The sequence below is a fragment of the Quercus lobata genome, chromosome 7, assembly GCF_001633185.2.
Source record: "Quercus lobata isolate SW786 chromosome 7, ValleyOak3.0 Primary Assembly, whole genome shotgun sequence".
In the NCBI taxonomy this organism is placed as follows: domain Eukaryota; kingdom Viridiplantae; phylum Streptophyta; class Magnoliopsida; order Fagales; family Fagaceae; genus Quercus; species Quercus lobata.
The window spans coordinates 26,835,434-26,860,019 of record NC_044910.1 but is presented as its reverse complement, the minus strand read 5'-3'; the positions used below and the strand labels follow the sequence as shown (position 1 = coordinate 26,860,019).

At 34.3% G+C, this 24,586-nt stretch overlaps 3 protein-coding genes across 4 annotated transcripts; 2 read left to right on the top strand and 1 right to left on the bottom strand.

Annotated features, from left to right (window-relative positions):
- Positions 1–789: 789 nt before the first annotated feature.
- LOC115952681 (putative pentatricopeptide repeat-containing protein At5g06400, mitochondrial) lies at positions 790–4,046 on the bottom strand. Its single transcript, XM_031069883.1, has one exon. It carries the CDS (start codon positions 3,943–3,945, stop codon positions 790–792), a length of 3,156 nt encoding a protein of 1,051 aa, XP_030925743.1. The 5' UTR covers positions 3,946–4,046.
- An 81-nt stretch (positions 4,047–4,127) lies between these two features.
- On the top strand, positions 4,128–9,260 carry LOC115952683 (fra a 1-associated protein). 2 transcript variants are annotated; one of them, XM_031069886.1, is made up of 3 exons: positions 4,128–4,406; positions 7,903–8,331; positions 9,019–9,260. In XM_031069886.1, exons 1-2 carry the CDS (start codon positions 4,201–4,203, stop codon positions 8,291–8,293), a joined length of 597 nt encoding a protein of 198 aa, XP_030925746.1. In that variant the 5' UTR covers positions 4,128–4,200; the 3' UTR covers positions 8,294–8,331; positions 9,019–9,260. The 2 variants fall into 2 exon arrangements, with proteins under 2 accessions (XP_030925746.1, XP_030925745.1); XM_031069885.1 differs by lacking the exon at positions 9,019–9,260 and having other exon boundaries at positions 7,903–8,814.
- A 2,396-nt stretch (positions 9,261–11,656) lies between these two features.
- Positions 11,657–18,190, top strand: LOC115952682 (calcium-dependent protein kinase 26-like). Its single transcript, XM_031069884.1, has 7 exons — positions 11,657–13,178; positions 13,887–14,030; positions 14,166–14,318; positions 15,042–15,157; positions 15,275–15,442; positions 16,678–16,902; positions 17,793–18,190. Exons 1-7 carry the CDS (start codon positions 12,185–12,187, stop codon positions 17,913–17,915), a joined length of 1,923 nt encoding a protein of 640 aa, XP_030925744.1. The 5' UTR covers positions 11,657–12,184; the 3' UTR covers positions 17,916–18,190.
- The last annotated feature ends 6,396 nt before the right edge of the window (positions 18,191–24,586 follow it).

Genomic DNA, 24,586 nt, shown 5'->3' with positions numbered 1-24,586 from the left:
GGGTCAGGTTTGGGTAATATCCAAACCTAACTTGAAAATTTCGGGTAATATCCAAACCCAACTCGATTATCATTTATAAATCGGGTATTACCCTAAACTTTTTGATCGGGTATCTATTACCCAATGGATTTGGCCATCCCTAACTGCAAGAGTATGGAGCTTATCAAACGTGAGAGAGGCATTCTATAAAAGTGTAAAACCTTCTCATGGTTGAAGTAAGAGAAAGTATATAGTGTTTTCACTCCATATAGCATCACACTTAGTGTGTGGGGGACCCCCACACACTGTGAATGTGATGCTATATGTATCAAAAACATAATATACTTTTACGCTCACATACTGTGAATGTGATGCTATATGTATCAAAAACATAATATACTTTTACGCTCACATACTGTGAATGTGATATTATATGTCGCAAAAACATAATATACTTTCAAGTGAAAGTAGCCCTATTTTTCCATTGAAATATTCCACCCATGTTAACTTCTTTAAGTCACCTCAGCTGTATTTTTGTAATTTTTTGGGTAAAATCATACACGCCAGCCCAACACCCAACATCAAATCAGGTTCATGAGGAAGGTGTTTCATAATAACCGTGTCACATGCTGTGAGCCTGTGACCTTACAGACAATCTTAACTAGTACACAAAGGTTTAGTAAATTTAGAGTTGTATCCTGAAGGACCCGAACAAGTTGAATTAAATTAAAGCCCAAAAAAGAAAAGAAAAGAATAGTTGTTAAAACAAAATTTTAAAAAAAATACTTACAAAAAAATACTTAAAATAGATTATGTTAAGAACTTGCGTTTTGATCTTAAAGCTAATTTTTGTTGTAACACTGAACGAGCTAAATCTTGCTTCCCTTCTCTGTTTAGCCCGTAAAAAACTTCTCGAAAATTAACAGTACTAGGAGTGATCCCATTACTTGCCATTTCAGATATAAGCTGCAAGGCCTCTTCAGAACTATTTGCCTTACAGAGAGAGGTAATAAACATTGAATAAGTTTTAAAATCAGGCAAAGGCCCTTTTAATTTCATACGATGGAAGATATTCCAAGCATCAGAAACCTTCCCCATGTTCATGTAACCACGTATCAATTCTGAATAAGTAACAATAGTTGGTTGGCAACCTTCTTGTTGCATTTTCTGAAAAACTTCCAGAGCTCTTTCTATCTGCTTCTCCTTCAGGTAATGAGCCATTAAAGATGTATAAACGTGGACAGTCGGATTAATCCCTGCCTTCCTCATAGAATCCACCTTAGTCATTGCCTCTTCCATGCGTCCCTTTTGTAGTAGTACATGAACAAGACTTCCATAAGTGTACTGATCCAATGTAGATCCTTCTGCCCCAACCTCATCCACCAATGCTTGAGCTTCTTCCAGCTTCCCAGCTCGACAAAGAGCCCTAATGTACATGGAATGACTAAGTGGAATTGTAAAACCAACCCTATGGAGAGAATCTGTGCATTTTTTAGCATCCAACAGCCTACCCACTTTACATAAGCAACCAACATAAGCTTCAACCAGTTCTTTGTCAGGGACATGTCCCGCACGAATCATCTCATCAAATATTTTAACGGCTTCTTCCACCTTCCTACCTTTCCTCCTACAAAGATTTATAATCAAATACTTGTATGTACTGCCAGTTGGTTTACAACCATTAGCTTTCATCTCCCCAAATATATTCAAAGCAATCTCAGTCAGACCAGTATGACCATATTGCATAATCATGATTGTCCATGTATCTGATGTTATTGAGTAGTCTCTTCTTCGCATTTCATAGAAGAGGTTTCTCATGTGCTTGAAATCTTTTCCACGTCCAGCAATTTTAATGGCCATGTTGTAGGTCTCTGTAGTGTGGCTAAAACCAGCTTGTTTTCCTACCCATGAGAAAAAGTGTAATGCTGCATAACCATGCGAATTGCAGTTATGCAAAATCTCCACAACAAGATCTGGTGTGAACTGAATATTGCATTTCTCCAAAGCTTCTTGAATTAAGCACCAATCTGTCGAGGATGACAAAATCCTACAAATTTCTTGCAAATCCTGCTCATCATAATTCCTTGGAAGTGGTTCTACCAAGTGACAGTCCATTCTTACTGCCTCTGATTGGTTAGAGTTTAACTCCATATTGTGCTCTTGCTCTTTGGATTCATCAGTATGAGGTGACTCACCTTCTTGAGGGTAAAGCTCATAGATTCTTTGCATTTGCTTTATTTTTTCAATACTACTGACATCTCCCATTTTCTCCATGTAAGATATAACCCAATCAAATATTTCATCTTGAACATGTATCTTGGATGCCCGCATTTCATTCAAAACATTGAAAATCTCATCTGTCTTAGAAATCTTACAGAGCTCCTTAATGAATACTGAATAAGATTTCCAAGTGGGCCTGATGCCCATGTCTTCCATACTCTTAAAAACTTTCCATGCTTCAGATATATGGTTTTGGCTGATGTGACCAGCAACCATGGCTGTGATTGCCACAGTATCTGGCTCCACTCCTTTTTCCAGCATCTCATCATATAGCATGCAGCCTTTTTCATACTCACCCAACCTGAAGAGACGCTGCATCAGCTCTGTATAAGTAGAGGTCATAGGCAAATGCTCGGACTCTTTCATGCTTTGAAACATCTCAAGTGCCTTAGAAACATCATTTCTCCTTAAATACCCACTGATGATAATCCCATAAACCTTCCCATCAATAAGATGTTTTTTCTTCATAATATCAATAATTTCCAAAGCATCCGCAATCCTATCAGCCCTACACAGTCCTTTCACCAAGGTCTCAAAGTATTCAGCATCAAGTGTTACGTCTTTATTTTTGAGGTCACGAATCCATTCTAAAGCTTCTCTTATTCTCCCAGAAATGCACAAACTTTTCAGCACATATCCATAAACAATGTGTTCTGGAGTCTGACAAACTCTCATCATGTCTTCTGCAACTGAGTGAATAGCACCCATATCTCCTAATCTTGCTAAGCAATTCATTATCATCTTATACAAATTCATATCAATCATCATCTCCTTCTTTACCATCTCCTTGTAGAATTCTATCACAATGTCATCTTTTCCAGTTGCACAAAGAGCACGCATCATCTTTTTGTAAACCTGCACATCTGGTTCACAACCACACTTCTTCATATTATTAAAGACCAGCAAGGCTTTGCTAATTAACTTTGCATTCCCATATAGGGAGATAAGAATGGTCCAAGTCTTAATATCCTTCTCACAAAAGTTCTTCTCCATTTCCTCCACTAACTTCTCCACCAACTGTAATTCTCCAGCTTCCCCAGCTATGAACAACATGGTATTGTAAATCCTAGTTGTATGACGAAATCCATCTCTGAGCTTCACCCAATTGAAGAACCTTAATGCCAAACCTGGCACTTTAAAGCACCTTTTCAACACTTTCTCAACAACCTCTGAATCAAACCCAACACCCAGATTTTCTAACCGCTCCTCCATCGAAACCACACCATTTTCTGCCCGAACAATCTCGGTAATCTTATGAACGTCGAAGCTAACATCATTACCACCCAAAATTCCCATCTGGGTATCCTCCAAACTCAATACATTGTCCTTCTCTTGCAATACACTCTCCTCGGCATTTCTACAAACACCTTGTGTGCAATCTGGGAATTCTTCCTTTACCCCCTTAACTTCTCCGGATATCAAGTTCCCAGATTGGGTTTTCCCAGTGGTGAAATTATCACCACCTAAAATCTCAGTAATCTCATTGAAAAGTAAGCCAAATGTACTACTAGTACTAGTTTCTGCTTGATTCTTCAAATGGGTGTCTTGGGATTTCTTCAACCGTTTAGAAGACCTGGAAAAGCTTGAATAAGAACAAAACTGAAATTCTGAAAGCTGAGAATGAGAAAGCTTGTTGCTTGATCTTAAACACAAGGAGTGGAGCTTCATCAAATTCCTCATACTCATGGCGCGCTTTGTAGAAAAAAGTCAAAAACTTCTTCTTGTTCAAGCTGAAGCTTACGCTAAAAGATTGTTTAGTTTTCATGGGTCTTAAAATTGGGCCATGTTTCTCTTATGGGCCTTGAACTTGGGCCCAAAGAAAATTTTCCCACCTATGGCTGTCTCTATATATATGGAAACAAAAACCAACTAGAATTGTGTGGAAGATTTTACGTGGAAGAGAAGAGAAGCGAAGCGAAGTTGATCGAAGAATTTGGAAGAATGGGGTGGGTGTGGAAGGACGACGAACCAGACGAGAGCAATTCATCGGCCGGAGATGTCATTGATAGCCGGAACCCTAGGGCCGGCGACCGGTGCTCCACCAGGAAGGTGGTGAAGTCGCAGTGCAGAACGGAGGAGGTGGAGCCCGGAAAGTTCATCAGAAAGTGCGAGAAAACTGAGGAGCTTCTCAGGGAATGCGTTGGCAAGTACGTTTCTATCTTTATATATGTGTATATGAATGTATGTGTATTTGGGCTTTGTTTGGTTTCTAAGAAAATTTTAGTGACTAGCTAAGGGCTTTGTTTAGATTTTTTATTGTTTGGGCTTGTGGTGAACCAATACTAGTGCATTTGGCTATGGTTTATATTTATCTATTTATATATTTAAATATATATATATATATATATTTTTTTTTTTAATTATGTGATTTTAGTGATAAGTTTTGGTATGTGAGGTGTTTGATTGAGTGCTTGTTTTGTTGTTTCTTTCTCAATTTCTTCATTTGACTGAATACTTTTGAACAGTTAATTTCTATTTAAACATTATTTTCTGTTAGATATTAGGTTAATTGCCATTTTTGTTCCTAAAGTTTTACTTTTGTTATTTTCATCCCTAAAGGCTAAAAGTTCACATTTGTTTCCAAATTTGTTAATCAAGAAAAAAAAAAGTTTTATAAGTAAGAAGAAGCTATTAAAATTTCTTTTAGATATAAAAAAAAAAAATTATTCGAAAAAAATATAACAATAAATTGAAGCTCTATGAATGATAAGTTAGGTAGAAAAAGAAATAGATATTGTATGAAACAAACATTAAAAGTTAAAACCACCCAAAATTTTTTTTGGGAAAATAATGTTTGATCTAATTGGGGGAAAAAGTATAAATAAAACCCAAACAAATCTTACCTTGATCACCCATGAAATGTAATTTTTCTTGGGGATAAGTAGTTGGAAATGTAGATTTTTATTTTTATTTTTTTGGTATTCTTATAGGTTTTGAACCCGCAATTTCATCCTCTAATATTTTATTATGGGAGAAGGAAGTGCTAACTGAGCTATAGTTCGTTTCCATTTAATTGGAAATGGCAGATTTTAGATAGTTGGACTGCCAAAAGAAATCTAAGAGAGTATTTTTCAAAATGGGAATTATGAGGGTATCTGAAAATTATGTAATTTGTGGAAAAGAGAAATGGAGATTGTTTTTTTGGTAGGAAGCCACCGTTCCATATTTATTTATTTATATGTTTATTAATTTGTACACATTGAACCCAAGACCTCACCCTTCACCTAGGTCGCGTCAGTTGAGCTAAGGCTCATTGGCAGGAAATCACCATTCCTTATGCTTGGTGTGCTTTTGGATGTAACAGCTTTTTGTTGATTGCTATTTGCTGAAAGTTGGTTGAAGTATAGTTGTATACTTGTATCCAAAAAATAATGTGAGGCTTTAAAAGGTTGTATATAAGTAAATAAGTTAAAATGCTGAAAGAAAAACAAATTAATCATAAATTATGTTTTAAGTAGTTTTCTTGATATTTACCGTTGGTGAGGCTTTTGGTTGAACTATAGATTAATCATAAACTTCCTGATTTGTTATCCATCATACAAGTTTTATATTACAAAGTGCTCAGCTCTATTCCTTTATTTTGCTTCAAAACTGAACAGTATTATAGTGAACTACTTTAGCATTAAACCTGTGTCTTTAATTTACTGTCAATCTGCCATTATCTTATTTTTAGAACCATTATTAGTCCCGTATATGTACTCTGCCATGGTTGCTCCAAATTTTGTTGAATGTTACTTCTCTTTCTTCCTAAAGTTACTTGAAATCTTTTTGCAAGAATATGTCACTCTTTCAACCTATTTTCACGGTATATGCCCCACCCCCCCCCCCCCCCAAAAAAAAAAAAAAATCATGGTATAACTTATACTGTTTAATCATGCTTCCCTTTCATCTAATAGGATAGATTGCTTATGCTAATATTTTGTTGTTCTGTTTCAAACTTATACTGTTTCTTAAATATGATCAGAAAATAAAAGAAATAAACATGTACCATTGTAATATTTCTAGAAAAAAAATCCTCTAAGCATGTGTGTCGGCGCATATAATGAGGCTAATTGATAATGATGACGATGATGTTTTATTCTTCATCATCATCATCATGATTATTATTGTTATCATTATCATTATTATAAAGTGCATCAAAATGAATGCAAAGCCAGAAACCTTTACATAATAATTTGTCCTTTCTCGTTTTGATTCTCAAACAGCACTTTTAAATTAGTGGAAGCCAAATGCTTAGATTATAGAATTATAGCCCATAATAGCTACCAAAAGAAAAACAAATTACATTAATGTTTTTCCAATGATATTCATTTGTCATGCTTGTACATTTAATCTCAAGTATAGTAATGGTTTTATGTTTGAAGTCTAGTTATTTTAAAAATTTTTTTACTCTGAAAAAAAATCTAGTTATTTTCCTATTTTGGAAAATTTCGATTTGCAAAGGGGTAACTTGTAATATCAAAAAGCTTAATTTTTTAATTTCCAGGTACATTCAGAGTTCTCATTTTGGAAAATTTCTGTTTGTGAAAGTTAGCTTGTAATTTAAACCATTAGTGTTGGTGGAAATTTTGGCAGACACTATTGTTTTCTTTTAAAGCTCATAACTCAATTTGAAAACAGTTATTGATTTAGGAATTCTGTATTTAAGTAAAAGAACCTAATGTTCCATCTTAAATTGAGGTTTTCTACATCTTGTAATCTAGAAGGTTATGCTTGAGCTCTTGTCTCTATTCTTATGAGTTATTAATCAGCCAAGCATTCTTCTTATGGCTTGATCCAATCTCCTGGTCCTGTGGAAAGGCATATAATTAAATTGGGGCCTGTTAGATAGATTCCACTAAGTTCAACTTTCCTTCGAGCTCAGCTTTTTCTCTAATATGATTATATGTTTGTTTTGTATGGGTACATTTTATTTAATTTTTTATGAGGTTTGTCTGTTTATCTTCTACCTGATAGATGCATGAGAGTTTGATCAATTACTTTGTTTTACCCTTCTATAATTTTGTGTGTATGTTTTCCCCCAAAGTTTTAACTATTGTTTGTTTGTTTCAGTTATCAAAAAAAATATTTGGTAAAGTACATTGCTTTATTCTTCTTCCTTAAAAAAAAATTATAGTTATGATTAGAGTTAACAGACTTGAAGCTATGGTACTTTTTATATGTTATTGGTTCATATTTGTTTCCAAGTGAACAGTCTGCTTTTTATAAATTGTTGTTTTCTGTGCTGTTGAGATTTGTCACTCATTTGGGCATAGTTATTAGGTAGAATAATAATCAGGTATATCATCTGATAGCGGATGTATATACTCATTGGTTTTGGTTGCATTGGGGTCTTACATTAGTTTGGCATTGGTATGGGATTTTGGGCATGTTCTGTTTTTGTTTTGGTTTAAAAAAAATGTGGTTTTCATATGATATATCATGGCGGATGTGATTCTGTCCAACTTCAGGTTGGTTTTGTTCACTCTTTGGGTTGGTTCTATTCTTTAAGTTTTGTAAACTTAATATAGCTCCATAAGAATATTGGAATTCCAATTAATGTGGTGGGATACCAATGCAGCTGTGACAATTCAAGCAGTGGTCATAATAGAATATAGTCTGACTGGGAGGTTAGTCTCACACTTGCCTTAATATTTTTATCAGGCCTGTTGAAGTGATGCAGTCCAACAAAGAATACACTGAAGATGATGTCACAGATGAGGTGCTTAAAGGGTCTCTCTCTTTTGGGTCATCAGAGCATGGGGCATTGGATTTCCCTGGGTTACGGAGTGATATTGAAGCCATAGAACGTAGCTTCCTTGGTGGGCTCAACAGTTTCTTTGAAGCAGCTGAAGAGATGAAGAAAGGTTTCTTTGGTGCGTTTGGGGGTCCAAGTCTGTTTGATGGGGAGCCTTCATCTTCACCGCCTACGAGGCGAGGGAATCCTTCATCTTCACCGTCTATGAGACGAGGGATACCTATTGAGGATAAAGCCTTTCCAACTGAGGCCGAGTCAGGAAATGTTGATATTGCAGGATTGGCAAAAGATGTTTGAAGTGCACTAACTGTGGATCATCAAGTTGCTGGTTGATGGTTTGTTAAAGAAAATAACCATAATAACTTAGCTTTTTATGTCCTTTTTTTTTTTCTTTTCTTAGCATATAGCGTGTGTTTGCCTAACGCGTTTTGCAGCATTAGGCATTGTTCACGCGTTTTAAGTTTTCAAACGCAGACCCACAGCACAGCATTAGGCACTGCATTTTAAAGAAGTTAATCAAATGCAGACTCACGGCATAGTGTTTTCAGCAAAATAAGCAGTATCCAAATAGACCCACAGAGGACATAAACTCATTTTACTATTGCAGAGCAGTGGTTGTTTTTTAAGCCTGTTTTGAAGTGATTATGGTCCTGGCATGCTGTTAGCTATAGTTTGACATCTTTTTGTGCTAAAGTTGTGAATATGGGTATGGTCTTTTTGCTGGATTCTTGGGTTTTGATCTATGAGTGGATAGCATCCAACCTTTCTCTGTATGTGCACGAATCAATTTGAATGGTGAAGATCTAACCCTTTGCCCACTATGATGTAGTCGTGTATGTATGGCTACATATTTTACACTTTTAGTTATGTGTGCATCAAATGATTTGATACCATTTGCTTCATGGTGTCTTAGTTCTAATTTGACATCATGTTATTGCCTTTATTTGAAATTGGCTATTAACATTGTGCTGGATTATGGAAGGTACATAGGGCTGTAACAACTTTTTACTATACATGCACAGGGCTGCTAGGATTCACTAATTTGAAAGGTCAAGCATGCATCAATACTATTGCTGAGTTATCTTGTGATTGCAGAGGTACGGCTACAAATGAAGAAAAAAAAAGGGGGGGGGGGTCTAAACTTGTATGGATTATAAATTTGACTATAATTAGTTGGGCTGAGTTCTGATTGGATTTTAGGCCCCAAGGCGGGCCAGTTTCTGTCAATAATAATCCTGCTAAATAGAAGATAACACTTGATGTTTGACCGGAATTTTACTTATACATATGGCCCACTGCGCTTAAAAAAACTGTTTTTTATTTTATTTTATATTACGGTGATATATCATATCTCTCTTACAAAGGCAAGACTTTTAGAGAAATTAAATTTCTCTCATAGCATTCTTATCAAGAAGGCCAAATATTATAAATGCTAAAATTTAATATACAAAATGCTATAAATACTAAAATGCACACTCCATCAATACTCTCAAATCTTATTTATTTTGCAATTTAGCTATAGTGGATTGCTATTTTAGTAGCCTACTGTAGCAAGATTATTAAAAAAAAAATTTGTTTAATGGTAGTTACTTGAAAACATAAAAAGAAAGAATAAATAAAACATAAAGAAAGAATAAAAAAAGAATATTTAAATGAAGTGGTAAACTAAGAGAAGTTTTGTATTTGGTGGATTGTAAAGTAGTATGTTAAAATTGACAAAATAGGATTTTGAAATAGTAAATACTAAAATATTTAGCATTCTTCATAAGAATGCTCTTACAATAGTACAAATTTTACAAATGCGAGATTTTTAGTAAATTTCTTTTACAATAGTGTAAATTTCATAATCTTGTAAGAGAAATTTGATATATTGCCGTGATACCAATTACCTTATCATTGGAAAGGGATTTCATCTTTCACAAAGGCGAGACTTTTAGTAAATTTCTTTTACAATAGTATAAATTTTACAATCTTATAAGAGAAATTTAATATATTACCATAATACCAATTACCTTATCGTATGAAAGGAATTTCATCCTTTGATGCTAAAATGAATTACAGAGAAACCTCGTCCCAACAAAAGGTTAAAAAGAAAATTGATACCTGCTGCGTGGCACGCCTTGAAGTACTTAGTGGCTTGCCTTAAAGTCTTGATAAATATTATTAATGTGCCATTAATGCACGTTTGGAAATTGAATTTTCAACGAATTCACATACAGCTACACCACTTATGACTTATCCAATGTTGACCAAACCAAAAGGATGTCAAAAGCCAATCCCGTGGAGGCACCAAATTGTCTCTAGACTCGGTAATGCTCTTTGCTCTGGTGGAGGATCTATTCGAAGCATTCAAACAAGTAATAAAAATCCATTCCACTTTGATAGGTACAGCCTAACTTAGAAGACCAGTTTTAATTTCCCTGATGCACGTTCCTCATGGTTTCCAATTACCTCGTCATATTAGTAGATAAATATAAGTAAAAAAGGCTTTTAATTTCTAATTTTTCATTGTCAAATTCCATTTGAATTTCTGTAAAGTTTCATATGATTTAATCGTCCTAAACTGGATATTAGGCCATAGTGTGATGCACGCTTCTCATGACTTCTAATTGCCTAATTATAGTAATAGATAAATATAATTAACCAATCTCCAATTTCTCTTTATAAAATTGGACGGTAGTGTAGTGCACACTTTTCATAACTTCCAATTGCCTAATCATAATAATAGATAACTATAAGTAAAATACTTCTAATCTCCAATTTCTCATTGTCAAATTCTACTTGAATTTTTGTAAAGTTTCATATGGTTTGATCATCCTAAACTGGACATTGAGCCTTAGGAGAAAATTGTTTCAAATTTATTATAAAAGTGAAGCTTAAAGGCAGGTTCACTTGAAAGTTGAGACCCTCACTTCATGTCATCATGGTTTATATTATATACAATAAAATTTGAAGAACATGAGGATCAATTATATTGAGTATACCTTAAACTGGGTAGGGACTAGGTACAATTTTAAAGAGATTATTTTTCTTCATAAAAAATGAAAAAGAAAGAGGAAGAAGTAAAAATTAAGCATATTTAGGAGAAAGTCCTGCCAAAACAATCAATCAATGTTGTTGAATTTAGGATTAATGTTATCTTATTCATTCCTCCTCTTTATTATCCAATTAAAGCAAACGAAACTTCTAATCTTTTTATCCAAAAAAAAAAGCAAAAAAGAAAAAGACCAAAATACCCTCACCTTATGACCCCTTAAAAACAAAACAAAAATAAAGAATACACCGGCATCGGCCGGTCGCGGGCAGTGGAGAGTCTGGCCCACCAAGCCGCCACCTTAATCCAACTTCCACCTGCTGACTTCTGTGAATTCATGCCATGCTTTTAATGCTAAGATTTTATTTTATTTTTTTTTTAAATTTTATTTTACTATTAAGATTTTTCTTTTAAAAAAAAGGGTTCCGGGTCCAAATCACAGTCCAATTGGCACCATTAACAGAGATCTAAACAAAGGAGAGACTACAAAAAGATTATTTATTTCTATTTATTATTTTATAATATCGAAGAAAGAAAAACCCACAAAAGTAAATTACTATTAAGACTTTAACGCGTCCGACTACGACCCTAGAAATTTGAAACATTCCAAACACAAAAACCTGCGACTCTCTCTCTCTCTCTGTGTTCCTCTTTTCCTTGTTTCTCTTCTCCTTTCGTGTCCTACATTAATAATCCGCGAAACAAAATTAAAAAAGTTCAATAACCTTTTGTCACAAATTTCTCAACTACTCAAATATTTTGTTATACCTCTCTCTGTCTCTGTCTTTCCATGGCGCCCATTTTTTATTCATTCCATTCTCTGAATCTTTCCTTTTTTGTAATTCGTCGGCGTTGATTGCGTCAATCCCACGTAATTTTCCATTGGTTTCCTCGAACTTTATATTATCATTACGATAATCTTGTTTCGTTTTACAAGTCTTCTTTAAAAAAAGGAGAGGTTTTATCCAGGTTTCTCAGCGACTCTGTTGAATGGGTTTGTTTCGTACACCGATGGATAATGCTCTTCGCTTCACATTCCTATCCCCATTTGCGAAAAACGAATTGGGGTTGTAGCGTTTCTCTCATATCTCAAATATATGGTTCGTACAACAAGAAGAATAATACAGGGGCAAAAATAGTAATAGTAGAATTCGATGGGAAATAACTGCGTGGGAAACAGAGCTCCTTCCAAGTATGGACTTATGGAATCGATTTCGAAATCGGTTTGGTGGACTAGATCCCAGGACTGCATCGTTTCTCAGAGAGGAATTGCCAATGAATCATCAACTTCTGTGAAAAAAGAAGTAGATTTTCCTTTACCTGTACAAAACAAGCCTCCGGAAATGGTTAAGATTTTCTTTGAAGATATTAAGCCAGTGCAGGTGCAGCCCATTAGAAATGTAGAGGATGACAAATTAGCACAACCCCAGAAGCCGGACAAAGAGGAAGAGACTAAAAAACCTGCAGAACAACCATTGACGCACAAGGAAGAGATTACTATTACTATTAAACCAGTACAGCTGCCAATTCCAATTCCAATTCCAAAGGAGCAAGAGGAGGTTACTAAGCCAATAGAGTTATTAAAGCCGAGGAAGCTTCCTTATAATGTGAAGAGATCAGCGAGCGCGGGGCTTCGGGCTGATTCTGTTTTGCAAACCAAGACTGGTCATTTGAAGGAGTACTATAACTTGGGGCCGAAGCTTGGGCACGGGCAATTTGGGACGACATTTCTTTGCGTGGAGAAGGGGACTGGGAGACAGTACGCGTGCAAATCTATTGCGAAGAGGAAGTTATTGACGAATGATGATGTGGATGATGTGAGGAGGGAAATTCAGATAATGCATCACTTAGCAGGGCAGCCTAATGTAATCTCAATCAAAGGGGCTTATGAGGATGCTGTTGCTGTTCATGTTGTGATGGAGTTGTGTTCAGGGGGTGAACTCTTCGATAGGATCATTCAGCAGGGGCATTTTTCAGAAAGGAAGGCAGCTCAGCTAACTAGGACAGTAGTTGGTGTTATAGAAGCCTGCCACTCTTTAGGGGTCATGCATCGTGATCTTAAGCCAGAGAATTTTCTTTTTGTCAATGACCAGGAGGATTCGCCTCTCATGGCAATAGATTTCGGATTATCAGTATTCTATAAGCCAGGTTTGTTCGAGAAGTCTCCTTCCCTTTTTGACTTGTATTTCTTTGGCTTCACCTCAATTTGTCTTGTTCTATCATCTATAACCGTACTTGATATTTTGAAATTACATAAACTTCTTACATATTGAATTGGGGACTCTCTTATGGACATATTCAGCCTCACCCTGTCCTATTGTAACTACTTTGCTAGAACAAGCTTACAAGCAAAATCTTTTTTTACTTATATAAAAAATTTGTAACTAATTTGGTAGAGGTGGTAATGTAGATACAATACAGTTCAAATAATGCACTTGGTTATGGTAAATGTGGCTATTAGATTTTCTGCTTATGATACATTTATTGTTGCCTCAAGTTCTGGGGTAGTCTTTCTTGCTTTTTATTTATAGGAATAGTATGTTTGGATTGGTAATTTTAAAGCTTTAGGCTTCCTATATATATTAATGTAGAGTCTCTAGAACATTGTTGCAGGGGAGAGGAATCATTTGGGAGTTTTGAGATCAGCCTATACCTGTCAAATAAGTAGAAGAATTATATTAGACAACCATAATGCAAATTATGTTGCTTTTGATTATACTGTGATGTTCACGAGATGATGCTCGATTATTTAGTAGAGTATGAACTCTTGATATGAATATTTTTTTTTAAAGTTTTGCAGTTATCTAAATACAATTATGCTATGTGTATTTTATTACTGATAGTCCTAGATTACAGGGGAAGTTTTCAGTGATGTGGTTGGAAGCCCATATTATGTTGCCCCTGAAGTTTTGCGTAAGATTTATGGTCCAGAATCAGATGTTTGGAGTGCTGGTGTGATCCTTTACATTCTTTTAAGTGGGGTGCCTCCTTTTTGGGCTGGTAAGAATCCTAAAATGCTTTAGAATATGGATTTTTTTTCTTCTTATTGGTGCTTTCATAGACTGTTTTACTATAGTTCTAGTAACTTAAATTTACTTTTTTCTTCTCTTCTTTTCCTTTTACGTTTTGAAATAGAAACGGAGCATGAGATATTTGAAGAGGTTTTGTATGGTGACCTGGACTTCTCATCAGATCCCTGGCCTAATATCTCCGAGAGTGCAAAAGATTTAGTTAGGAAAATGCTTGTCAGAAACCCAAGAAAGCGGATAACTGCACATGAAGTATTGTGTAAGTTGTTTCTTTTTTTTCTGTTTCCTCCCCTACGGATATATCTGAGAATAATCATGATAGTGATAGTATGGCAAGCCCCCTCTCAACAGATGGCATGACATACATGTAATTTCATTGACAATTTCCTATATTGGCCACTCAAATTGTAGCTTTTGGGCTTTTATTATATAATTGTAGATAGCCAACCCCAAAAGTTTAGGTCTAAGCCTCGTTTGTTGTATTATATAGTTGTTGATAGATAGCCAGAAGTGAATAACCTGGCTGAGACCACTTGAACTCACCCGGTCTGTTACATACCTTGTTTGTCGGAGCAAATTTAGTAAGTAGCTTTCTGTAGTGATACTGATAATATGGCTTGTAAAAATTTTCGTGCCTGTTTTCTGCTAGTTGGCTGTTTGAAGAAAAACCTTTTTTAGAAAGTTTATTTCAGAGTCAGAAGATTTTTTTTTTTTCTTATTTTGAAGGAATGTAGAATGACATGCATCATCACAGTCATTGCTGCTTGAAGCGAAAATAAGAAAAATGATTTATTAAACAGAAAAAGAAAATATAGCATAAGGAAAGCAGAATTTCAAAAGCATTTGGATAAGGCAGATGACTTTGCATTGTTGTTCTATATATGTGAGCTATTTGTTTATTTGATGGACATGGAACTCATGTTTATGTCAATATAAGGAAGTAATTATTTTCCATTGATAATTTTTTTGTGATTTGTTGCAGGCCATCCTTGGATTCAGGTTGATGGAGTGGCTCCAGACAAGGCTCTTGATTCTGCAGTATTGAGTCGCTTAAAACAGTTTTCTGCAATGGACAGGCTTAAGAAAATGGCTCTTAGAGTAAGTTGTTATTTTATTTTCACATAAGTCAATCCCACAAGTATTTGTGACTAATTCTTTATAGATTTAATTATGTTAAGAAATTGCTTTCTTAATTTTTACATTTATTATCTGTAGGTTATTGCAGAGCACCTCTCTGAAGAAGAAATTGCAGGGTTAAAAGAAATGTTCAATGTGATAGACGCTGACAATAGTGGTCAAATTACTTTTGAAGAGCTCAAAGATGGACTAAAAAGATTTGGTGCCAATCTAAACGAGTCTGAAATACATGATCTTATGCAGGCTGTAAGTATTGTAACAGAAATGTTTTTTACTCATATGCTACACTTGAAACCCATGAACTCTTGACTAGCATTTTAAATTAAATGAGTAATGCATCATTTCTTTCCCCAAATTGTAAAATTTCTTTCTACTTGAATGAAAATAGAGGGTGAGAGATATCATCTTTGGTTATAAGGTTCAAATTGACAAGTTTTTGCTCGGTGAATTTTCCGGCAGACCCCAGGAAGTATTTCTTCCTCTTCACCTGCCAAGGAGACACAGAAATTCAGATATTTGAATCACTGAACTGGATTTTGACCATGGGACTTTTGCTTTAGGATATATGGTTCTAATGTACAGCCATCCTATCTAATGAGTTTTATTGGAGGCTCCAAAATGTAGGTCTTCATGTACCAAAAAGACTTAAAATTCTTATATCCCCATCAGCCAACATGACCACTCAGGCTCAATAATGAAAATCTTTGTAATCTAATGATGTCACTATTGGCATTCTAATTCTTTTGTTTTGTTGCTTTCTAGTGTTGTTATTTTTATGATTGAGATTCAAGGATTTAACTTACTAGCCCAAGTTCAGAACAGATATATAATCCCATTCAAGTGGTTTAGGGAAGGCCAATGGTCCAGATTTCCTTGCACAAAAAGTCTATCATGGTGCCTTCTATTCATAACACAAAGAGAACTCTCTCATTTGGTTATCTACTTAATGTCTTTCTCCTTCAAGGTTGCATTACCTGCACTTGATGAATTATTCTTTCTTTTTTTAGGTTTTTTGTTCCATCCTTTCCTAGTAACTTATCCAATTACAGCATAATAACTGCTAATGGAGCTTTTTAAAAACAAAATCTTGTGGACATAGTCTGTCTAATCATGGGGGTAGTATTTTATCATGGTGTTGGATTGCAAGTTTTTCTGGAATCCTTCTTTGTTACCAGGGTTGACCCATGTCTCAAAAGAAAAAATTCTGCCGCTGTAACACCATTTCTCCTGAAGTTGATGCATTGCTCCATGTTCCTCTTCTGTCACTGCTTGCACAGCATCATGCATGCAAAACCTCTCCAATGTATTCTTTTCCTATATTCAAGGATGGCTATTCCTTAAGTATACATTTTACTGAGTGTGGTCGTGTTTGCTCCTGTATTCAAATTGATATATATCTTGAACTTTGTTTAAATCCTACACTAAGCACAATATTCATCATATTTTTAGACAATGGCCTAATGCTTGTTTTAAAATTACAGGCAGATGTTGATAATAGTGGCACAATTGATTATGGGGAGTTCATTGCTGCAACGTTGCATCTAAACAAAGTCGAGAGGGAAGATCATCTGTTTGCAGCTTTTTCATATTTTGACAAAGACGGAAGTGGCTATATCACGCAAGATGAGCTCCAACAGGCTTGTGAGGAGTTTGGCATTGAGGATGCCCACTTGGAAGAAATTATCCGAGAAGTAGATCAGGATAATGTAAGTATATTCCTTACGAGTTACGATCACATAATCTTATTTTTACTTAGAATTGAATAAGCCATCCTTACATCAATACCACATGTGGCGCATAGTGAAACTTAATACTTTGACAATTCTACGATGGGAATCTCTGACATGTGAACTAATAGAAAAGTAAAAAAAATATGTCTAGTTATCAACAACCTTCCAATTCCTTCAGAAGCCATGTTGACAAAAAATGGACAGCTGCATGCAAACACACACAGAGACAAACTAGACAAAGCGCAAAAATGATGCCTGTAAAAAGAAAGAAAGAAAGAAAATGTAAAAAGGAATTAAAAATAAGGGAAGAAGAGGGAGAGCTTGAGAATATGACAGTGGAAAAAAGGTTTAGTGCTAAATTGCTTTATATTTTGTTTAGTTGATCTTTCACTTAAAAGGCAATTATTGGTCTCAAAATCCTTTACGAACAATTTAGCCCCGAAAAAACAGATATTTTATTAATAAATTGATGGGAATTTTTATTATTGATATAAGAATTTATTAACCCTACAAGCACCTTTCTGTCATGGACTGAACTCAAACTTTCGACTTAAATAATTAAGAGAGAGAGAGAGACCCTTGGCTACAAAACTCAATGGTTAAGCTATACTTTTGTTATGTTGAAGCACAACCTTTTGGTGATGAGAATGGAAATTATTACAATACTGGCTGGAGAGTTATTGCTTCAGTCGGGTATCCTCTTAATTCTGAACTTGTACTACCGATTGAGAATGACATGGACAAGTTGGCCAAATAGATTACACTGAGTTCTAACTTATACAATTTTTTTTGTCAATGCATCTTTAATACTGTAATTCGATTCTATCTTCTTTTGATTTAAGATTTGCCTTGTACTTGTCTTTCAGGATGGACGGATAGATTACAATGAGTTTGTGGCCATGATGCAGAAAGGCAATGCTAGTTTGGGTAAGAAGGGTCAACAGAGTAGTTTTAGCATTGGATTTAGGGAGGCACTTTCAGTTTGCTAACACAGTGAGGCCTTTTTCTTTTTCTTTTTCTTTTTTCCCGAATACTTGGTAACTCTTTCTTCCCCACGGTCTTGTGGATGTATACGACTTGCAAGGTGTAAGGATCATCAGGTGCTGGTATGTATAGTAGATGCCTTATTCCTTTAGCGTTCAAATGTTGAATTATACTTAATAGTTGCAGTTGTATGATTGTGACTCACTGATCACAGAACAGGCTGAACTTTCCTATGTATTATGTGAAGGAAAAGAAACTATAGAAGTAAAAATTTGTCGTTTCCTCTCTCTCTCTCTCTCTCTCGCACAACATGCAAGTGTTAACTCACTTATCTTCTTCATAAAGTCAAATTCTGAATTTATATATTTTGTTCCATAATTTAAGAGTACATTTTACATCACAATAATTTCAACTAACATTGCAAATGACTACTGTTCGTAAATATATAAGCTATGCTCTGGATAAGATTACCCAAACCTTGGTAAAACCCTATTGTTATATGCCCTGAATTTGAATTTCAGTTTGTTAATAAACACATATTTATAGATTTTTTCTTTGAATGAGAGGCCGAGCAAAGCTTTCAACTATTATAAGGAACGGGAATGAGTTGTCTTTAAAGTAAGACTGGGGACCTTGACTATTATTGAAGTTTCAAAATCTATTTTAAAACTATATATATATATATATATATAGAAAAGAAAAAAATCCTTCTTTTCCGCCCCTAGTAAATCAAAGAAATCTTTGCATTGATTTGTGGTTTTTACTAAGATGATCTCCAACTCACCTCATCTCAAAATGTATTGAGTTGGCCCTAGTTATTGGTGCTCTCGGATCCATATTTAGGATGGACCAATACCGGGTAACTTCCAAGAAAACCATTCACATGACGGACGTGATAACATACATGGATTAGGGGCAACAACATATCATTATGGTCTAGGATTGCATTTTCTAATTTCTTTTTTGCATTTTATAAGATGATCTTTTTTTTTTTTGTGTGTAATCTTTTAGATTATTTTTCTAAAAATATTTTATGCATGGACGTAATGTTTATAGATATAATTGCTTGCTTGTAGGGATGAAAAAAAATACTATAATTGACCATTAATTCTAAGGAAACCGATATTTGAATTGAACGAGATAAGAGATTGATGTTGAGCTTTCAGATGCCTAACACATCTCATCACTTACCTTTGACTTTAGATTAAGGGATTTAGGTTATAACTTATTCAATTTTCCCCCCCTTTTTTCAGTATGTAAATAGGAATTAAAATATTGTAATTTTCTATCTTCAATTTGAAATAGAGAAACAAGCAATATAATTTGCTATTTTCTTTATTATTGAGAAAATGTAATCATAAGTTTTATTCTTATAAGAATGTATTTTTTGAGGTTTCTTGATTTATGTCCCATAATAATCAAATGGTGATTTTATTGTAAATTTCTCGATCTAGTAGGAAAAACATTGTTAGTAGAACTAGAACCTCATTTTGAGACTCATAATTAAGGAAGTACCTAAGAATTTTGGTCCTATCAGATCGTGACTCCCACAAATATTTACAATTAAATTTGTAACGCTAAAAAGCTATGTTTTAGTTGTATAGTTATTATGTTTCACATATCGTTCATTACGAACAATTATAGTATTCTACACAATATTTATAACTCACTTCCACTCTAGTCAAATAGTAACATCTTTTACAACAAAAACGCATAGATGGTACTAAATATTCACCAAATATATATGTAACAGAACACTTTTGCAAACGAATTTTTGTTTAATTTGCAACAAAATTGTGCTATAATAATCAAATCGACACGTCAAGGGTCAAACCCGTATCAGTTTGTTTCAGATTAATCTAGTTTTCTCCAGGTCAAAAATTCCCCTCTATCCATATCCTCTTTTTTCTCCTTTGCATTTGGATGGGCTAACAAGTTCAAGTCCAATTATACCGACTCCTAACCCCACCAACAAGCCCAAATATTCAAATTACGCTTCATGAAGAAAACAAAGAAATATTTGAAAATTCTAAATGTTTTTAAAAATAGTGGAGGAGAGGAGAGATTGGACTTTGAACGAAGTGTTAGTTGAACTATAAGACTCTTGGTATATATTTTATTAAATACCTTAAAATAAATTGTAGTTAATTATTAACATTTTAACATTAGTCATTCTAACATTAGTTAAGTATTATTTACATTTCAACATTTTTGCCCATGAAGCTTCTTGCTCATTCGCCAATCTCCAACTCAACCTGGCAAAGAAATCCTCATTCCTAGAATTCATTTTCCATAACCATAATACCAAGACCTCCAAGGTGTTTTGGAAGAGCGGCTGTTCTCCACTTTACAAGATGCAGCTTTCTTTTCTCTCGAGTTCTTCACAAAAAATCTTTATTCTAATGGTACCAAGTACCAACATTAGGTGAAAAAAAAAAAAAAAAAAAATTCCTAGATTTGGTTATAAATCAAAATCCAATTTGAAACCCAAAGCTTCTTATCATAGTCAAAAAGTAATGCTACATCAAAGCAGACCATAAGATATATACATCAGCACAGAATAATAGCTAGTCCTACACACACCATCAGAGAATGATGGTAACAATAAACTAACATGCCTACTAGTCCAACAGTAAGCATTTTTGCTTTACTTCTCCGCCGACAGGGTAACTTAGTCCTACACCAAGACTTTTGGCAAAGAAATGAAGAAGCAAAAGAACCTACCAATTTATCATTGGACTCCTGATTCCTGAAGTAGATTTAGGGGTCCGTTTGGTTTTGCAATTCTGTGGAGCAAAAAGAGCGATTTTAAATGAAAACTCAAAAACAAATTGTCACTTAGCTTTTCATTTTTAAAATTGGGAGGGGGAGGCATGTTATTAAATTGCAACTCATGGAGTGCTCATAAAAAAACTATTTTGATCTCTAAATTTTAGCAAAAAATTATTTTTCATTCTTAAGCATTATTATTTTTTTCATCCTTAAACTTAGTAAATAATTTTTTTAATAGTTTAGAGAAAAAAAAAAAGAATGAAAAATAAATTTTTTTAATAGTTTAGGGATAAAAAACAAACTTTTGATAATATTTAAGGACAAAACATAAAACATTTTTCAATAATTTAGGGACTAACAACCAACTTTTCAATAGTTTAGGAGCCAAAAACAAACTTTTTAAAGTTTAAAGATGAAAAAGAATTTTAAGTAAAGTTTAGGAACCAAAATAATGTTACCCTTTAAAAAATTTGTTAAGTAACTTGCATCCGTTCAATTTTTCACAAAAACAACATTTTTCAATGATTTTTTTGAATGTTAATTGCATTTCTTTTATATAAAAATATATGTTTTTGAAATGCTTCTTTTTTTTCTTTTTTTCTTTTTTTCCAAATTGCTACATTTTCAAACACAAGTTTTCAAATGGCTAACCAAACAAACATTTAGGCTGCGTTTGGTTGAATGTAAAATATTTTCCAAGTGTATAATATTTTCAAGTGTAAAATATTTTCAGAAAAGGAAAATATTTTCAAGTGTTTGACTGCATTATGAAAATTATTCTAGAAAATGTTTTCATGTGTTTGGTTGCATTCTATAAATGCTATTTTTCTACTAATTTCTCACTTCTTCTCAGCCATTTTCTCAGCTTCTGAACAAATTTTTATAATAGAAATTAAATTTCAATATATAAACTTAAAAAAACAAAAATCAAAATAACACCATTCGTTAAACTTAAACAATTCAGTCAAACTGAGAGAGGGAGGAATAGAGAGTGATCAAAAATTGAGGGAAAGGGACAGGTAGGTCGAGAAAGAGAGAGATCGGTCATGGACAACGATCTCAGCGGTGTTGGGGTGTGATCTCGACGGCGTGATCTCAGAGGCGAGGTTGAGTGAGAGAAGAGAAGAAAAGGGAGATTGGTTTGAAGGGATATGGATCGGGTATTGTAGAGGGTGGGTATGAGAGAAGTGTTTCATCGGTGGCGTAGGATTGACAGATCGAAGATGTTGGAGGTGAGATGGGCTTCGCCAATGTGAGGGTGGGTTTTGCCTTGGTGGATCGGGTACATGCAGGGCTTGAAGTGGGCAGAGGTGAGGTTGAGTGAAAGAAGAGAAGAAAAGGGAGAAAACCCACCTGTGCGGAGGGGAAAACGGCGGCGCTGCTCGCCGGAGTGTGGGTGGACCTCGGACTGGTGTCGGCGTGTGGGGTGGAGCTCTGTCTCCCTTTCATTGGTGCGTGGGGTGGAGCTGAAGAGCTTGGCGAGTCGGACCGTGTGGAGTGAAGAATTCCGAAAATGCTTTGAAGGTAAAATAACTCCTGCAATTGTTTTCTAGGTTTGAGGGGTTCATTTTACAGTCAACAGAAATGATTTTCCGTTTAATCAAATTTTCCATGCGCAACCACACACACAATAGGGTGTAAATTGTTTTCCCGAATCCATTTTCAGTCGAAACAAACACAGCCTTAGTAGATATATTCTCATAATTTTTTTTTTTTTTTTATATAATAAAGACCATCTACTAGATGTTAAATGTCAAAAAAAAAAAAAAAAGAGAAAAGATGAGGATATATCTACGAAGAGAGGTGATACCTCCATAACATTTTTATAATATTTTCACAACAAATTATAGATGGTTAGTTGTTATTGGCTGAAATTTAAACCTAATACTAAGATTACTTTTTTACCCCAACAATAATAACCAGTAACAATTCCTATTTGGAATTTATTGTAAAAATGTTGTGAAAATATTGTGGACATATCATTTCTCATATACGAAATTTAATTAAAGAATTCTATCTAGGAAGGATAGACACAGACATTAGTTTGGGTAAAGATATGAAACTATGACACAAGTAATTTTTTTAAAGATTATAACATGACATAGTGATACGTCACCCCAAATAAAGTGTCAGAAACCTAATGTCATAGATGATGACCTGTCTTAAAATTGTCGTGACCCAATTCTCTCAGTTTTGGTTGCTGCGGCAATCATCTCATTGACATCAAATTCTGAATTTTTCTTTCTCTCTTCTCCTTCATAGCACTCGGGGTTTCCTTAATTATCTACAACTGCTCCATCACGGCTTTCTCGACAATACCAATTGACTTCAAAAGTTTCTGCGGTGGTGTGAGAAACTTTGATTCTCCAACATTTTTGATTATGTACTCAATGATCGAGTGCAACACATCACCAACATCAGTTGCGCAATGCAGCAGTGGAGGCTTGACACGAACAGCTGTCGAAATCAGAGTGATCATAGAGATATCGTGCTTACTAAGTCGAGCATTAACAGGAGTAAAAGGACTCGCTTCAAATGCCTGAATACAAAAAGTTAATTAAGCATTGTTCAAACTCTATATTCTTTTCTTTCTTTCTTTCTCAATAGCCAAACAAAACGTTAAAACCAAAATAATAAAACCCTAATTTTTAAAAGAATAAATTTAAACCCAAAAAACTAAGAGGAACTTACATTATTTCTTATATCAAAGACTTCTTGAGAGAAGGCCATGGAGAAATTTGAGAAGAAAAAAAAAATTGGCAAATTAGGAATGAATAGAGAGAGAGAGAGAGAGAATGAATTTTCAATAAGATGGTTGATGATTGGTTTGCACACAAAGTAGAGATTAAAGAATAAAAGTGAGTGAGTCTGAGTGTATGAATTTGAAATTGACCGTTGGGTTTCGCCAATTTATATGTCCAACCGCCAAAGTTAGCGTTGTAAACAAGCTTAAAAAAGGATACAGCTTCTGTCTAGTGGCCAGTGCCACTGGACACGTTGGATTGCGAACATGTGTCTAAGACTGGACACGTGTTCGTATCCTGACAGGTCTAGTGGCCACTAGCCATTGGATAGAAGTTGAACCCCTTAAAAAAAACCGAGTTCTATTAACGCAATGTGAGAGCACTAGTCACACATGATAAGAAAAAAGGGTAAATTTGGTATATTGAACTCCAGAAAACACACACATTAACTAAAAGGGAAATGTTAATGAATGTTCTAAGGGCATTGGTTTATAGACTATTTTTAGAAAATTTTTATGGAAAAATGAAAAGCAATTAATTTTCTGACAGCTTTTTATATTTCTCACGAAAGTAGTGTTAAAAAGTTTCTAATATGGTTTATTAATCATTTCCCTAATGGGAACCCATTAACATGATCTTAACTAAAATTGTATACTTTCTCCAAAAAAAAAAAAAAAAAAAAAAAAACTAAAATTGTATAAATTTACATTATTGCAGTAGTTGTTCACATGTAAATCTACTTTTCAATATATATTTTACTCCTAGATAATGAAATGTCGTGTAAAAAATAGATAATTTGATGATGATGTTTTAAAAGTTGTTAGATAAAATAGAAAAAAGTAGGTTCTTATGTTAAAATATATAGAAATTTTTGCATAAGCTGATGCAAATGCTTTAATTTCAATAAGCTTAATTTTTTTTTCAACAAATATTTTTAACAATTTTATGAATTTTTTAATTAAAGAAAATTTTAAAAATATCAAAAATTTTAAATTCATTAAATCAATAAAAAAAAAAATCTTTTTTAAATGACTAAATGAGCACTTAATATATGAATATAAAATTGATGTCACATTAATAATAAACTGCATCTAAAAAACGTTAATGTAATAAATTTATGGGGGAATGGACCCAAGTCTTCCTTTGAAACTCTACTGAGG